This window comes from Herpailurus yagouaroundi, unplaced genomic scaffold (genome assembly GCF_014898765.1).
Source record: "Herpailurus yagouaroundi ecotype Mexico unplaced genomic scaffold, PumYag 185, whole genome shotgun sequence".
NCBI lineage: Eukaryota > Metazoa > Chordata > Mammalia > Carnivora > Felidae > Herpailurus > Herpailurus yagouaroundi.
The window spans coordinates 19,404,218-19,421,460 of record NW_024412416.1 but is presented as its reverse complement, the minus strand read 5'-3'; the positions used below and the strand labels follow the sequence as shown (position 1 = coordinate 19,421,460).

At 51.8% G+C, this 17,243-nt stretch overlaps 1 protein-coding gene and 1 long non-coding RNA gene across 3 annotated transcripts in view; one reads left to right on the top strand and one right to left on the bottom strand.

Moving 5' to 3' along the window:
• Positions 1–827: 827 nt before the first annotated feature.
• Positions 828–17,243, bottom strand: part of LRRK1 (leucine rich repeat kinase 1) — a 127,606-nt gene continuing 111,190 nt past the window's right edge. For both annotated transcript variants that reach the window (XM_040493807.1, XM_040493808.1), the window contains exons 27-33: positions 15,789–15,983; positions 14,674–14,825; positions 9,110–9,227; positions 7,942–8,058; positions 4,495–5,342; positions 4,013–4,114; positions 828–2,220 (exon numbers count right to left, since the gene is read on the bottom strand). In XM_040493807.1, the coding sequence (XP_040349741.1) occupies positions 2,043–2,220; positions 4,013–4,114; positions 4,495–5,342; positions 7,942–8,058; positions 9,110–9,227; positions 14,674–14,825; positions 15,789–15,983 (1,710 nt within the window). In that variant the 3' untranslated portion in view covers positions 828–2,042. The remainder of the gene's footprint in view (positions 2,221–4,012; positions 4,115–4,494; positions 5,343–7,941; positions 8,059–9,109; positions 9,228–14,673; positions 14,826–15,788; positions 15,984–17,243) is intronic.
• LOC121042496 (uncharacterized) lies at positions 5,338–7,113 on the top strand. Its single transcript, XR_005796257.1, has 2 exons — positions 5,338–6,331; positions 7,039–7,113. It is a non-coding gene; the product is annotated as an uncharacterized LOC121042496 (long non-coding RNA).

Genomic DNA, 17,243 nt, shown 5'->3' with positions numbered 1-17,243 from the left:
ATGACATTTTGTTGCTGTCCTCCTATTTCCTGTTGGGTGACGTCGGGTGCTATTTATATCTTCTACCTTTTTTCCTTTTTGTGTTTTCTCTTTCTTATCGATAGGTATGAACTCTTTGTTTATAAGACAAAACAGCTATTTGTCTCTCATTTGCCACCAATATATTTTCCCAGTTGACTGTCTTTTGACTTTGTGGTAGTTTTTCCCATTTAAGGTTTCTACGTTTTATGTAGTGAACTTCATTACGCATTTCCTGCACAGTGTCTAACTTTTGTAAAGAGGTGCCCTGAGCTGGTTCTGTGAGGCCGTTGGCTGATCACCTGGCCTCTCCTCACAGCAGCCTGGGCCTCGGGCTGGGAGGAGGCCAGATTAGAAAGGCGGGTTAGGACTAAATCGTGGGGGCCCTGAGTGTCGGCCTCTAGCAGTCTGGCTGCAGGTTATAGAGCACAGGATTCGGGCAGGGGAAGGACGGGACCCTGTTTGCACTTGGGGGGCAACTGGGCAGCTGTGGCGTGCTGGAATGAGAAGGAAAGGAGAGGAGAGCAGTGACCACCAAGGCCCAGTTCAGGGACAGGGCGGGACAATGCTGATGATGTGGGCAGGAGGCGTAGCTGAACAGCCCCTGTAGGACTCAGTGCCCAGGCCAGCAAAATGAAGTGGGGAGACTAAGCGTGGCTGTTTCTGCCCACGGAATCTGCTGTGGGACTCCTTGCACGGGGGCAGCCATGGGCAAGGGGTGGTTTTCTTTTCCACCCCTGCAGGGAGCAGGCCTGGGTGGGACAGGCCCGTGCTGCTATGACACGCACTCTAAGACAGAGGCTGTGACATCGTTCTCAAGAGGGTCTGTTTATTTTCAGATAAAAGGAACCACATTTGCCTGCATACCCCAGCAAATCTTAAGCTTGGTTTTCATAACTTAATTTTAGAAAAAGATTAACAACTTGAACTGGAGTATGACTTCACGGTCATCCTGCCATCCCGGGTGAAGCAGCCTCAAATGGTTACTCTGGGTAACCACGCGGTACGTGTGCGTGTGCGTGCGTGTGTGTGCATCATTTGTAAAAATTCTTGCAGTCACACCCGTACAGCCCCCATTAACAATTTCACTTTTTCTACTCTGCTGTACACGTGTGTAGTAAATGTTTAGCAAATACATCATTTGGTAGAAGCCCCATACAATGTGACTTCACAACTGAGGCCCAACCACTGAGCTATTACTTAATTTGTTAAAGTGATAAGCAAGATTATTATGTGCAAACAAACAGGGTTTGCGTTCCAGCTGCGTCCAAGTGTATCTTACAAAGCTATAAACACACGGCCCTTTCTCAAGTCCTGCTGATTGAGTTTCCCCTGCCTTTTGTCGGCAGAAGAAGAATGTAAAGGCTGAGGCGGTGCTCTGGGCGCTGGACTAGCTCTGGGCTTTCTGGCTGTGTCACTTGAAGGAACTCATTCATTCCCCCAAGGGTTTCTCACACAGAGACTTTCCTGAGCGGGAGATACCTGATCTCCGCTTGCCCAAGCGGGGCCCCAGGCCCCGGGGACCCAGAGGCTTGTGAAATGTCCTGAGAGCCTGGAGGCCACTAGGGGGAAGGGGCAAGGGTCATCGCCCTCCTCCCACCCTGCCCTGAACTGCTCCCCTAACTGAGAGCCTCTAGTGTAATTCTTTCCCAGCCGTGGGGAGGAAAACGGGCAGGCCTGCTCTGTAAAGGCCCAGCCCACACCCCTACTTTGTGTGACCCAGCACAGAGCAGGATCCCCCTCCCCTGCTCTTTGGAAGTGGATGCAGGAGGCAGGGAGAGTTTCTCCCACCCATCTTCTCTCCGCAGTGGGAGAATGGAGGTAGGCAGCTAACTCCGCCCTGGAGAACCGGAGAACCCCAAAACCGCCGTCAGGGTGGTAACTTCTCAGCATTTCTAGCAGCAAGTGGTTCACGGGAGAACCCAGTCCGTCTTCTGGGTCCTCGGGAGGCTGCGGGCTGCAGGCAGAGGGGTCAGGGTGTGGGCCCGGGGCGGCCACTCTGCACAACTGTCATTCCATAGGAATTACCTTCTCTTCCGCATGCAAGCCTCCAGCCGGCCCAGCTCTTCGTAGGAGTGGTAGAAAACATCAAACTCCCTGGTGCCCCAGCCCCTCCAGACAGCCAGGCACCATTCCATGTTTTCGTTCTCAAAGCCACACACAACCGTGTCCTTTGCCACCACGGCCGCATCCACAAGCGCCCTACAGAGAGAGGGGGGGTCTCAGAAAACCTGCAGGGGTCCCCACCTAGTCGGGGCCAGGACCCCCAGCCTGCACCTTCTTGGGAGCCTGGCTAAGCGGGTGCATCTGTCCATCCCGGCCTAGCAGCTGCGATGTTCTCTGATGCCCTGCTTCCCTGGGTGGTCCAGCCTGCGGGCAGAGACTTCCTACCATCTGAAGAAGAGCCTAGCATGGCAGTGCACATTGATGGGGACTGTCTGTAAGGGACTCAGGAAGGCCACAGATGCAACGAGAGCAGGTAGCCTCTATAACTGGACCCAGACTCCCAAGTGTTGGAAAACACCAACTTTGACTCCTGCTTGTGAATGGCCCATGATGGATTTGAAGCACTGACTCCCTCCCCTTGCCGTCTGCTCAGGCATGGCTCTTCTCCTGTGCAAAGTGCCCAGCTTAGGGAAACGGGGCGGTATATCGGGTAGAAGACCTGTGCCAACATGTCCTAACTACATACACTAGTTTTTTGAGGCTGTGGATTGTTTTGCTGATCTGTGCGCGCACCGGTTTTCCTTCTGGGCCTCTGCCGGGCCGTGCAGCACACGTCTGAGTCCTCACTGCCTTGCCCTGTGGCCAGCACGCAAACTGGCATGCACAGGGCCTCTGGCCTCCTCGGGGCCTTGCACACTGCAGGCACTCACTAGCTATTTGCCGACAGGATCAATGTCTCAGATGCATTGCAGAAAGCTGGGGGGCAGGGTTCAGGCTGTCAGCTGGCTGCCTGGGCTGCTTTCTCCCTACAGTGAACACGCCTGCCTCCTAGTAAACCTGTCTTTGGGGGCTGGATAGGAAAAACGACACCAGGGAAAAATTCAGGAACACAAATCATGGGCTGTCTGAGGTTAGCAGGCCTGGGCTCTACAGACCCGCCTGCTCCCCCAGAAGCCCCGCTTGCGATCTGGTAACTACTTTGGCCCACAAACTCAGCCGGGACTCAGTGAAAACACCCAGATCTTGTTTCTGGAATCACTGGCACAGCAGGGGTCAATGGATCTGATGACTCTCTGAGAACGTTCAGTGCGTTCAGGCAAGGGAGGGGACCTGCCATAGATGTTTCCCCTCCCATTGTCGTCCCATTCTGGGGAAAATGGGTCAAATGGTGTTTGTCCATAAGCGAGATTTATAGCATGGGGCTCAGTAGACAAAGTGAGGTGTGGACACTGCTGGCTGCCAGGGGACTCTGAGGATAGCCGCTGGTGCCAGCCTCCCATGCCCACAGCCATGCTGTCCTGCCCCAGAATGACCCTCACAGTGGGGTATGACCTGCCTCCTGGTCGGACGCCCCCCAACAGGTATGGAGCCATGGATGAACCTGGGCTTGGGCATGGTGGAGGGTGGTGGGTGCTAGGTCTGTGGCTCCAGTAGGTGCTATATGGGCAGGTGGAGCACCCAGGAAGGGCCCTCCCACTTGGCGGGGAGGACAGTGAATCACCTGGCTCCCTGTTTCCATTTCAGCTGAACTCCGGCCCTGGAGACACACCCCAGTCAGGAGACCTGGTCCACAGGTGCACGGGGTATGCCAGAAACAGACAGCCATGACCAGTGGCTGATGCCTGGTTCAGCTGGTATTTGCTGAGCCCCTAGGTGCTGCCTGGAGGACCCCATTTTGTTCCTTCTCTGCCTTATGGCCACACCGGTAGATGTGGCATTTATTTGCGGAGGCCAGAAGGGCGAGAGGCCATTGTGCGGGGATGTGGTGGAGGGGCCTAGATTCCCCACATCACACCTCGGGTCCTAAAGGAGGTGCCCTCAGTCTTACCCACGCGGAGTCAGCTCGCGGGCTTTTAAGACGGCGATGACACGGCCCCGCTGGCCTCCGGCGTCCTTCTCCAGGCCGATGACGATAACATCGCCGCCGCGCCTGCGAAACCAAAACCGAGAAGGGGAAGCGTTTTGTCCAGGCCTGTGCTCTCCAGGGGAAACGGAGCCGGCGTGCAGAGAAGCAGGGCCACAAATGCGCAGTCTCAGTGAATGGATCGAGTTACCGGGAGGGCACCGAAGCCGGCCCCAGAAGGCCTTTCCCAGCGGGAAACCCAATCGCAGCTGACCATGGCTCTGCCTTGTGCTGCCGGCAGCTTCCCTGCCGGCAGGTGAGCGTCAGCGCAGCCCTTCTCAGGTTTGCTAAAGAGATCCCTCCAGGCCCCAGCACAGAGGGGGTGGCCCCTGATGGCCCCTGATGCCACAGCATCTGAAAGCTCCCTCAGGCAGCACAGGAATGTGCTCCACTCCCGGGAAACATACCTGGGGACCCAGATGACGTCTTTCACGGCTAGGATCCTCACGGCCTGCAGGTGCTGGCTGAAAGCCTCCCCATCCACGGGGGTCAGGTCGTGCTCAGACCTGTCGGAGCCCGCGGTGGGCTCGTGCAGCCTGTCGGAGTCCTCGTAGTTGGCGGCGAAAGGCACGCTGGCAGAGCTTGCTGGGGAGCAGGGCAGGCTTGAGGACGACCTGGGGGCCCGGTGGGGGGAGGATGAGGAGGAGGACGTGGAGCAGTAGTCAGTCAGCGAGTCCTGGTGGGTCAGGATCTGCGTGCCCAGCTCCTCGCTGTACATGATGCTCACGTCCGCGATGGAGTCCCCCTTGGGCTCTTTGGGGCTGGCTGTGTGGCTGCCGCAGGGCTCTGGACCCAACGGGCACACAGGAAACATGTCTCTGAGCGGGCTGGGGTCCCCGCAGAAGTACCGGGCGCACAGCTGGTAGGTAGCTGCGTGGTACATCACCAAGGAGTTGGCCCTGTCATCCAGGCACCAGACGACCTCCTCCCCCCTGCACTCGGAGCTGCCCACGACCGAGGTGACCACCGAAGGGGCCGAGTAGGGCTCCAGCCTCCTGCTGATCTCCAGGGCCACACAGTCGATGACCAGCAGGCCGGGCCCATTGCTGTACCAGACCTCGGAGCCGCTGTTGACCACCTCCATGGCCTTCACGGGGTAGGGGTTCTGCCGTGTGTCTTCATCTGGGATGCTAAACTTGGACCTGTTGGCTGTGTGTGAGCACAGGTAGGAGCAGCTGTCGTCCGGGGCACCCCGCACCACGGGAAACACTGCCACAAGCCCGTCGGCCAGGCCTGCCAACACCAGGTAGGAATTCTGCAAGGAAAAGACAGCACCGCTCATTGGTTGCACGCATTCCAGGGGAGGAAACAGCACGGGCGCAAGACTCATCTCGGCACACACCCCGTGCACCCCAGAGGAGCAAGGCTCCTAAAGAGGCAGGGGCTGCCAGTGGGACCTTCTGGACGTGCTCCCAAGGGAGGTAACCCAGGCCCAGCTGAGCCAGCCTGCCCGTCTGGCAGTGAGCAGGAGAGGAACGTGTCTGGGGAGAACGAGGCCCATGGCGCCCAGGGGACGAGCGCATGCGGCCTGAACCACGTGGCCCGCCTTGGCTCAGGCTGGGTTCTTGCAGTGTGAGCAGGAGGGGTCTGCCTTCTCCTTCAGGCCACAGGAGCCTCCTTCAGAGGCAGGATGTGGCTGCCCCCCACGCCGGTGAACTCTGCTGGTTAACGACGGGACAGTAGCTGTGGGCAGAGTGTGGGGCTGCTTGCCGTCTCCTGCCCGCCAGCCCCACTGGGCAGGCTCTGCGCGCCCACCCCCCACCCTCTTGCCCTGGGTGCTGGCCTGCCACAGGAAGGGCCACGTCTCATCTGTTTCTCTGGCTCCACCCGGTCTTCTGCGCCCATAGACAATACGAGCCTGCCGACCTTATTTATTCTTGAAGAAATTGCTTCCAACTCAACCCTCTTGTGGAGGCGCTTCTTGGACACTGTGCCTACACTCCCCAATTAGCACACCTACTCTGAAATGCCTAGCTGGCAGTGCTAGGGTCCGTGGGTTGCTCTCCACCCCTGCAGTGAAGCATGTGATCTTCTACGGCACCAGAGATCACTGGGCAAAGTTGCAAGGACAGCGCTAAATGCTGGGACCCACCCCAGGCATCCCAGGAGCATCCCTGTGGAGCCGGGGACAGAGGGCGGCTTTGACGCCTGGATGCCCAACTTGGGCTGGAGTGGCACAGGAGAGGTTCGGGGCACAGAGCCGAAGCCACAACAGAGTGGGGATCCAGGCCTGTATCAGCAAGGGTGAGTGGCAGAAAGCCCCCTTTCTGGAACCTGAGCACCCTGGGAACCCGGGAGACGGGGCTGTCCAAGGTAACAAGGGAACCAGCTCGAGCTCAACAGTGAGGTCAACAAGCCCTAGGAACATTTATCAAAATCCATCTTCAGAATTTTAGGGAAGAAAACAGCCAAAGCAAATAAGAGCAATGTCTCTATCCGATCCCGGCCCTGGGCCCCAGTTGGGGCGGCGAGCCCCACGGCCCGGCTGGGTGTGAACGTGCGCGTGCAAGAATGCAGGGGCCGCCGTCGTGGCCACAGGGCGGCCTGGCCTCGGAGGGGCAGGCCCCTGACAGGGAGGCTCCGCACAGAGCCGGCTTTATTCCCTCTGGTGGCGCGGGCGGTGGTGCCCTGGCTCGGGGGCTCTGGCCAGCAGTGGCCTTAAATAGCGCTTTGTGTCATGTTCTCCTGTGCTCTGGGGCGGACCGGGTCCCGCACTGCCCAGCCTCACCCGTGGGGCCACAGTCATAAATGACTCGAGGGTGGATTTCAGGCTTTTTTTTTTTTTTTTTTTTTTAAAGAAATAAACTGTAGTAGGATGAAGAACGTATATATTTCACCACTGCCAGGAAGTAATAATAATGCTCACATTTACCCAAGTGCTTGCGCCCAGAGCTTGGGGCACGTTATGCCCAGGGAACCCTCTCAGACTGCTTCTTATCCTCGATTTGCAGATGGGAAAACTGAAATTGGATGGTGACAGCCAGCATGTTTTAAACAAACACCACCAATAAAGACACCGATAATGATTCCTTGAGCGTCTACCATGAGCAGAGAGGACGACCAGAGTGGCCTGAGAGCACCACTGGGGCCCCGGGGCCGGGACAGACCAGCTGCTCAGAGCAGGGTCGGGGGTCTTTGATCTTGAGAACTGAACAGGAGGTAGTCCTGCAGGGGTATGTGGGGTGGGACTGTTGCTAACAGGCAGGGTCTCCTCAGAGTGCAGTGCTGGATGCGGTGGGGAGCAGGGGGCTGGCAGGGGGAGGCTCGCCGGCCCTGCAGAAGGGCAGGGTCCCACTGGAGGAGCAGGAGAGCCCGACCCCCGGGCTGTGGAGATTACCACGTGGGCTTCCATTTCAGAGAGGTGGGGGCTAGGTCAAGGACATGGACAAAGAGGGACCCAGGTCTCAGGCTGACAGTGGGCACCACAAGTGGGGGGAACCGACTGTTCCCCAGGGGTGGGGGCAGGGGGACTGGCGCCTGTTGAGTGACTCTGGGGTGGTGCTGGCCCTGACAGGTGGGGAAGTAACCCCCCATGCCACTATCAGAAGGGGAAGGGCACACGTCTAAGTGCTCTTTTACTCTGGGACCATGGCATTTGCAGGCGGAATGCAAGCTTCCACTCAGCCCTCTGCTTTGCTTTGCTGGTTACATAGGTTCTTGAAAAGGCACTAATCATGGTCTGTCTTTCTAAGGCTGACTGTGACCTGCCCTGGGTTTGCTGGTCCAAGAGGGCCTGGCTTTGCTCCACTCCTCATACTGTTCCCCCCAAGCTGGGTGGGCAGAGGGAGTCCCACACCAACGGAAGAGGAAGTGAGAATCAGACACCCGGGCAACCACCTTTCCCCTTACCTCACCTTTTTAATAACAGGCACTGCCAATAAGCAGGTGACGACAGCCGGGGTGTCCAAAGCCCGTTGGGGTGTGTTTAAGGGGCACATGCCCTTGAGGCTATAGATGTAGATCTTCTGGTCCTGCAGAGGCAGAGGAGCCAACGTGAGACTCAGGCTGGAACATGGCGGCCATTTCCTACCAGGTGCGTTCTGCCTTGGGAATCCCTTTGTGCTTTAAAAAGTAACACGTATTGAGGCTATCTGGTTGTCTGTTTTCATATTCCTATTCTTGGCGAAATGTTGAAAACTACAGAAGAGTTTAAAGAAGAAATGTAAAATCGCCCAAAACCCATTATTTGGAGAAAATTGCCATGGGGACGTGGGGCCCAGACTCCGTTTCCTCTGGGTATGTGTGTGTTTGTGTCCGCATTCCCGGCAAACGTGGGATCACACGACTGTGCTGGTTTCCCTCACTGATCTCACGACAATACCCAGCAGGCGGGAGGAGGCCCTGCCCTGCCTGGCCGGTGAGGGAACTGTGTCCGAGCGCCTCTGTGCTGCCCGGCGCTCAGGGACGCCGTAGCCTGGCTAACCTGCTGTCAGAAGCTCAGGCTGTTTCCAGGTTTTTATGACTAGGTGTTTCTTTGGGGTGAACATTCAATAGTACAGACACGTCTGCCTGCTCTTCTCTGCATACTTGGGACGGCTGCACCCGTCCCCCACTGCCCCGCCCGGCCCCACACCACCAGGAGCTTCACAGCATTTGTTTGGGGCATCCCTCTCTGCATTTCTCAGAAGACAGCTTCTCGGGCTTTCTGCTGACTTCTTTGACGGGAAGGCAAAAAGCCTTCAGAGCTGAGTGGATTTGCTGTGTAGATACGGCTGTGTTATAAGAAACCTGGTCACTTCACTAACCTAATGGGGTTCTCCTGCTGCAATCCTGCCCCTGATACTTATCTCGGCTGAGTCTCAGTCACCAGGCAGGGACAAGGCAGGCTGTTGGCCTTGGTGAGATGCTTCTGCTTCCCAGGGCTGCTGCCACTGTGCCGGGGGCCTCACACGTGCAGGTGGGGTTCATGTGATATTCAGACTTACCTGGGCATCTTGTATTTTTATTTGCTAAATCTGGCTTCACACGGACTGCACCCTGTGCTGCCCACCTCGATGGCCCACCCTGCATGGTGGCAGTTACCTCAGTGGCTGTCCACAGAGAGTTTTGGACCTTGAGCTGGCAGCTTAGTGTCATTCCCGCACAGCTCATCCGCTGCACCTCCATGAGGCCCTTCTCCGTGTTCACCACCGTGTAGTTCCTGCAATGGGCAACCACAGTGTGGTCAGCTCATGGTGGCCAGGGGCCACCTCCCTTATGTTGGCTCTTGGCCTGAAGCAGCCTTGGAGGAGGACATCAGCTACAGGCCTTGAACCCAGAGTTGAATTTTGCCATGTTCTGAGAGACTCCAGAACTGTTCATGGCATTGGGTGCAAGGGGGTTCTGGCCCCACTGGTAGTGCTCGAACATTCGGGCAACGAAAGGGCCTTCCCTTTGGGAAGAGGGACACTCTTCTGTGACATTGGAGGGTTCAACAAGCTGCCCCCAGTGTGAAGAAGGGGCACAGGGGGCTGTACCTCCACCGAAGCCATTCACTGCCCTCCCACTGGCCTTATCTGCTGCACCCCAGTAGCAGGGGAACCCCTCAATATCACAGTAGACAAAGTCAAGACTAAAGATAGATGGGTGAATTTCATAGTAGGCTGGGGGGCCTCAAAACACCCCTTCCAACCTAGGTGCTCTGAGAACTAATAAGCTGTCATTTATGAGGGCAGCTGTGTGCTCACCAGGTCTGGCCACCCGCTAGCATTCCTGTCTCCCCACTGTCCTCAGTGGCATCCCAATGTGCTCACTGTCTGAGGCAGAGACTGAAGTTCTTCACCCAGGTCACACACATCTTTTGTCCACACTTCCCCTGGTCTTTATGTGTCTGTCTGTTGACTGACTTCCTTCCCCTCTTTCTCTTTTTTCTCTGGCAGGTTATGTGCTGAGGATTCCGGGGGTGGGGGTGTCCTATGAGGTCCTCACATCCTGGGGTGCCATCTGTCTCAGCCCCCTGCCCCCAATCTCGAGTCTTGGTCAGATGCTATTTGATTTTTTCAGGTACGGACATTTCCTCATTGGGGTTGTGGATTTCTATTGGGAATGTCTGGTTCTCCTTTTGTGATTATTAATGATCATTGTCTACATGCATTATTTCAATAGAGATCACAAAAGGCGGACATTCTGTTTCTGGCATTTCTTCCTCATTTATTAGCTTCATTTATTCTCAAAAGAGAAACTTCCTCCTTTTATCTCTTTTGTTACCCTGGGGTACACATAGGAAAGACAGGATACAACCTTGACTCCTCTGTATGTGCCGAGTTTCAAAATAATGTGTTGGTTCTCTAGGAGCCTCCAATGGTGATCAATGAGGGGTTTTTGTTTATTGGCTTGTTTTTCCTAAACACCATTAGAAACTCATGAGTGTAAACAATTTGATGTACCTCAGTCCACTGCAGTTCCTCTTACTAATGGCCGGCCGACTGCCCTATCTTTGACCAGTGGGAACCTCTTTGGGTTGGCTCCTAAATCCCTTTAATCTACCCTCATAAGTGTCTGATAGCATCCTTGAATCTACTGTGTCAGATGTTTCTGGCTGTCTTCCTGTCCCAGACCTGGAGTCAGCCACTTCTCAGATAAGCTTTGCTTCCTCATGGTATTTAGAGACCATCATGTGGGTCCCAGAGCTCATCATTGGTAACTGGTCATCGTCTCTAGGCCTTTTCAATGGGCAGGATGAGGAAACATGAGTTCATTTTTCTTAAAGATACAATATATCATGAGCCTAAAGATTTAAATTCAGAACTGCAGCTTTTTTATTTAACCTCTCTTTCATATTTTGCATGCCAAAGAGCCCAATGTGCAACATGTGACACCATTGTAATTACCCACTTTGCCCTGCAATTACAAGCAAAGCCTTAAAATAGCAATAACAACACTGCTACCAATGATGTAAAAACTGAAAACATATGTCTTTACATATATAAATAGAAATTAATAAACACACACACACATATATGTATTTTTTTAGGCCATGGTTCCTTAGACTGTGTCTTAGGTCAGAGCACTCAGTCCCAGTGCCATAAAACCTGATGTGAAGCTCACCTAGGCTGACCTAAGGAAAATGGCAAATTTCCTTCCCTTTATCTCATTGTGTCTCAAGCTTCACTTTGTCTAAGCCTTATCATATTTTAGCACCTATAAATGTCTGCCACAAGGCTTACTAGAAGACTACTCATGCCATGAAATGCTCTCATGATTCTGAAGATGTCACACTACATAGGTGGGAGAGACCACACACCTTGGCCAGGACTGACGGGTCTCATATTAGATGGTGATTTGGGGGAGTCTGAAAAGTCTTTGATGCTCTTTCCAATACCCTGTCATTTTGGTCCGGTGACCTCCTCCTTGTTTCTCAATGATCTTATCCCCACTTTACCCCAGCCAGCCTCTCCCAAAGTTGTGTATCAGATCTTGCCTTTCCTAATATTTTCATCCCTCCCACCCACTCAATGTCAAGCATCTGTTTTCTGACCACTACCTCCTGGTTTCCCAGATCACTCCACCTACTACCATAACTCATTACGGGTGTGTGTGTGTGTGTGTGTGTGTGGTGGAGGGCGGGTTTACACTCTGCCAAGACTTAGGATTTCCTGGTATATTCCATTGTTCCTCATCCGTTTTATGGCCTCCCTTAGGTTCTATGATCCATCTCTGTCATGTCCCATTTGAAAATACCCACCCCCCCATGCCCTTCTCTCCCTCCTGGCAAAAACCCAACTCGGCTTAAAACCAATGGTTGCCTATCTTGCAATGTGGGTCAGCAAAGCATGCTGGGGGAACGCACAGTCTCCAACCTCCAGTGGGCCTCAGTGCCATCCTGCGATCACCCTGGTCTCATGTGTCACTGCTTACATCACACGTCATCATTTTCTCCTCGAATATTCAAAACCTCTCCCCATGCTTTTGACCCTCCTGCCACTTCACTGAGAAAAAGATGCAACTAGAAGGGAAGGCCCACAAACTCTCATTTAAGGGCACCAGTTGTGCTTGGCTCTGGGTCCCCTGCTCCTCTCACTACTCAGCAACTGCACTCTGGTGACTGTCCTCTCCCTCCCACCCCCAGCATCATTGACTTCTTCGACTATCAAGCTGCAAATAGCATCCATGTTAAAACAAAGTCCCCTCAGGACAGGAGAACTACTCCAACTAATAAATGACCCCAGGAGTGTTTCAGGATACAAAATAATGATATAGGAATCTGCTGTGTTTTTATACACTATTAGCACACTAGCAGAAGGAGAAATTCAGAAAACGTTCCCATTTACAACTGCGCCAAAAAGAATAAAACACCTAGGAATAAATTTAATCAAGGAGGTGAAAAATCTGTACTCTGAACACTTAAGACATTGAGAAAATAAATTGAAAATGACACAATTAAATGAACAGCGTGTTTGTGGACAGGAAGAATTAATGTTGTTAAAAGGCCCATGCTGCCCAAAGTGGTCTACAGAGTCAATGCAATCCCTATCAAAATAGGAACAGCATTTTTCACAGAACTAGAACAAATAATCTCAAAATTTGTATGGAGCCACAAAAGACCCCAAATAGCCAAAGCAAGCTTGAGGCAAAAGAATAAAGCTGGAGGCATCACAATCCCTCATTTCATACTATACTACAAAGCTGTGATAATCCAAACAGTGTGGCACCGGACAAAAATAGACACATAGATCAGTTGGACAGAATAGAAAACCCAGAAATGAGCTCACAACTATATGGTCAATGAATCTTTGAATTTGTTTTGACATTTATTTATTTTTGAGAGACAGAGAGAGAATACGAGTCGGGGAGGGGCAGAGAGAGAGGGAGACCCAGAATCTGAAGCAGGGTCCAGGCTCTGAGCTGTCAGCACAGAGCCTGACACAGGGCTTGAACTCCTGAACTGTGAGATCATGACCTGAGCTGAAGTTGGGTGTTTAATTGACTGAGCAACCCAGGCGCCCCAGTGAATCTTTGAAAAAGTAGGAAAGAGTGTCCAATGGGAATAAGACAGTCTCTTTGACAAACAGTGTTGGGAAAACTTCACAGCAACATGAAAGAGAATGAAACTAGACCACCTTCTTACACCATACACAAAATAAACTCAAAATGGATTAAAGACCTAAAAGTGAGACATAAAACTTATAAAAGAACACATATGCAGTAAACTCTTGGACATCAGGCTTAGCAATATTTTTTTGAATCTGTCTCCTCAGGTAGAGGCAACTAAAGCAAAATAAACAATGGGACTGCATCAAACTAAAAAGCTTTTGCACAGCGAAGGAAGCCATCAGCAAAATGAAAAGGCAGCCTACTGAATGGCAGATGATATTCACAAATGAAGTATCTGATAAGGGGTCAGTATCCAAAATATATAAAGAACTCATACAACCTGACACCAAGAAAACAAGCAATCTGACTAATAAATGAGCAGAGGACCTAAACAGGCATTTTTTCAAAGAAGACATCCAGATGGCTAACAGACACATGAAAAGATGTTCAACGTCACTCATCATCAGGGAAATATGACACAAACCCACAATGAGATATTACCTCACTCCTGTCAGAAGGGCAAGTATCAGAAAGACAAGAAACAAGTGTTGGTGAGGATGTGGAGAAAAGGAAACCCTCGTGCACCATTGATGGGAATATAAATTGGTGCAGCCACTCTGGAAAACAGAATGGGGACGCCTGGGAGACTCAGTCCATTAACCAGCTTCCAACTTCGCCTCAGGTCATGATCTCACAGTTCATGAGTTGGAGATCCACGTCGGGCTCTCTGCTGTCAGCACAGAGCCTGCTTCGGATCCTCTGTCCCCCCACCCTTGCTCCTCCCCCACTCATACTTTCTCTCCCTCTCTCAAAAATAAAAATATTTAAAAAAAGGAAAACAGTATGGAGGTTCCTAAAATAGCATATGATACAGTAATTCCATTTCTGGGTATTTACCTAAAGGAAACGAAAACACTGATTTGAAAAGATACATGCACCCCTGTGTTTACTGCAGCATTATTTACAATAGCCAAGATATGGAAACAACCCAAATGTCTATCCATAGATAAACGGATAAAGGCACTTTATACACACACACACACACACACACACACACACACACACACACACCACACACAGAATATTACTCAGCCATAAAAAGGAATGAAATCTTGGCATTTGCAACAGCTTGGATGGACCTAGATGTATTCTGCTAAGTGAAATAAGTCAGAGAAAGACAAACACCATATGATTTCAATTATATGTGGAATCTAAAAAACAAAAGAAAAAATAAAGCAGAAACAGACTCATAAACACAGAGAACAAACTGGTGGTTGCCAAAGGGGAGTTGGGGTGAGAGAATGGATGAAACAGGTGATAGGGATTAAGAAGGAAAAAACCAACAAAAAGCAAAGCCCTGTGTTGACCCCACTGGCAGACACTGCCTTCTCTTTGCTCCTCTTAAGCACAAATGCATACATGCCTGTCATTTGCATGGACTCAGTTTTCTCTCTGGAGCAAACTCCATCAGGCTCCCAACCCACCGTCCGTAAACATCTCTCACCATGGTCAGCCCTGACTGCTCCCCAAGTGCATGGTCACCCCAGCAGGGCAAAGTAAGCCTCAGGACATACCTGGACTCCTCTTTCCCATCCCAGAACACCACCATGTACTCCTGGCCCTGGGATGAGAAGAAGGCTGTCTGCTTCCCACAGGGTAGCTGGTACATGAACGTTGCAAAGGTTGGGTCCTTCATCTGGCTCACCACCGACAGGGCCAGTGGGCGCTGAGGGAGAGAGGCCACCAGAGCCATGAGCAAGGGTCACTTAAACCAGATTGATGCCTATATTGCCCATGAAACCAATGGTCTTGAACAAGGGAGGAAGGTCTAGAAACCGCTCAAAACAAGAGGCTGAAACAACTTCAGGTGCCAGAGTGTCTGGGTCATCACTGTCAATGGCACCTTGAACTTTGGTCCTCTGGTTGGCTTAAACTGTAAGATTTCAACCTCCATACCTATAGACATACAATCTTGTAAAGGATTTTTCTCAGAAGCTTCTTTTACTCCCAATACATTGAATTAGTACCATCTAGTTTGATGAATGCATTTTAACCTTGAAACCACTGGCCTCTTCCCCAAACAGCTAAGTTTTAAAATGATAATATGATGGGGCGCCTGAGTGGTTCAATTGCTTAAGCATCCAACTTCAGCTCAGGTCATGATCTTGCAGCTTGTGGGTTTGAGCCTCGCATTGGGTTCTCTCCTGTCAGCATGAAGCTCACTTCAGATCCTCTGTCCCTCTCTTTCTCTATGCCTCCCCTGCTTGCACTGTCTCTCTCTCAAAAATAGACATTTAAAAAAAGTGATAATATGACTCCTGCTCTCACAAGCAAACTTGCTCCCCATTTCTTTAAAAAGAGATACGTACATTCTCTCTGCTCTTGCATGGGGACTGTACTGCTATAAAGGGGCTGGTATGTTTTGCTTGCATGATGCTGTGACATAAAAGTGGGGAGGAAGAAAAGCTCATTTTTCCTGAGAGTGACACACACACAAAGAGATGAGCTGGATGTATTAGGACAGTAAACATCTCTTTCTAGAAGGGATGAGCAGAGGAGGGTTGCCTCATTTGTTCTAGACCTTTAGTGAAGGATGGGCAGTTAGCTGTACACGTGCATTCTGGAGACGCAGACCCTCCACCACTATGGCAGGAGGTGTCTGGTCCCCCAGGCCCTGGGCCCCCGGTACCTTCTCGGGCTTTGTGTCCCAGCACTCCATCATGAGTGCCTGCAGGCGATGGAACTGCACCTCCTCGGGCTGCCCCAGAACAGGACGGATGCCCTTGGACAGCTTCTTGGCGATCTGAAGCTGGTGGTGGCCCAGCGCTGGCCGCTGCCCCGACAGCAACTCGTAGAGCACCATTCCATAGGAGAACATGTCTACCTGGGCAAAGAGGCAAGCCAAGTCAGGTCCCCTGCCTGGGCCCAGCACCTTTCAGAAGCTGGCCCTGAGATGGAGGGAGCAGGAGGACACAATTAGACAAGGGATCCTGTCCAAAGGGATACAATCATCAATCATCCACCAATGAATGTATCCATCACTTCCTACCTGTCGAAACATCTGGCCAACCATCTGACCATGCATCATTCTGTCCCTTTCGCCACCCATCTTTCAATCCATCCTTCCTTCCTTCCTTCCTTCCTTCCTTCCTTCCTTCCTTCCTTCCATCTATCCATCATCCATCCATCCATTCCCCCACCCACCCACCCATCCATCCAATAAACACACACTGAGAACTTGCTAACTGCCAGCCACTGGTTAAGGGCTGCAAGGATGTCATGTTCCTTTATGTTTGAGAATCAAGACAAGGCAGGAGAACACGGACTCTCAGCTTAATGTGCTTGGCACTAGAAGAGCAGTGTCTGCAAATCATAAAGGGGGGATGTCTCCTGAATCATAACGTGTTGACTCCTCTAATTTTAATGTTATCAAAAGGCCCAGTAAGGAGAAGTTAGTATAGGCCTCCATGAGGGCCAAGAAATAACGTTTTAGTGGAAGAACGGCGGAGATAGACTTGAGAATTTTCAACGTGAAGGTCCCTGTTATAATCTTAGTTTCAAGGTGCCTTGCTTGTGTCACCTGCTACTTAAGAAGCTCTTATTTTTACCACCCTGATTTGCCTTTTCTATTTCGGTTAATAACCATAGGCGATGAGTTAACCTACACATGCTAAGGTCATTCTTCTTCCGGTTTTATTTGAAGGTGGTACAAACGTCCAGTTCTAAGATAACATGGGAATGTAATGTCCAGCATTGCCATTTAGGCCGTTCCTGAAGCAATTAGCCAATGACTCATCTGTAAATCACCAAATAATGAAAAATTATAGACCAGGGGAGTTTCAGTGCCAGGCGATTAGTGAAGCAGGGATGGCACCAGCTGTAACATGGTTTTTAGTTGCCTGTGTGCCTGCATCTATTTCAGGGAAAAGGCAAACATTTAGCCATCATGTTGGCTGAGGCGGGCCAGGCCTGTCCTGTCGGGAGTCCAGTCCCGTCTTGCTAGAATTCACTCTCTTCTGGCTTTGGAGGATGCTGTCTTGGCCATCTCTGCCATTCAGTTTGGACAATGCCTTGTGGACAGCACCTATGGGCCGGGAGCCTTTGCCATCCTTACTCTGTCTGCCCCTCATGAGTCCCCAGTGTC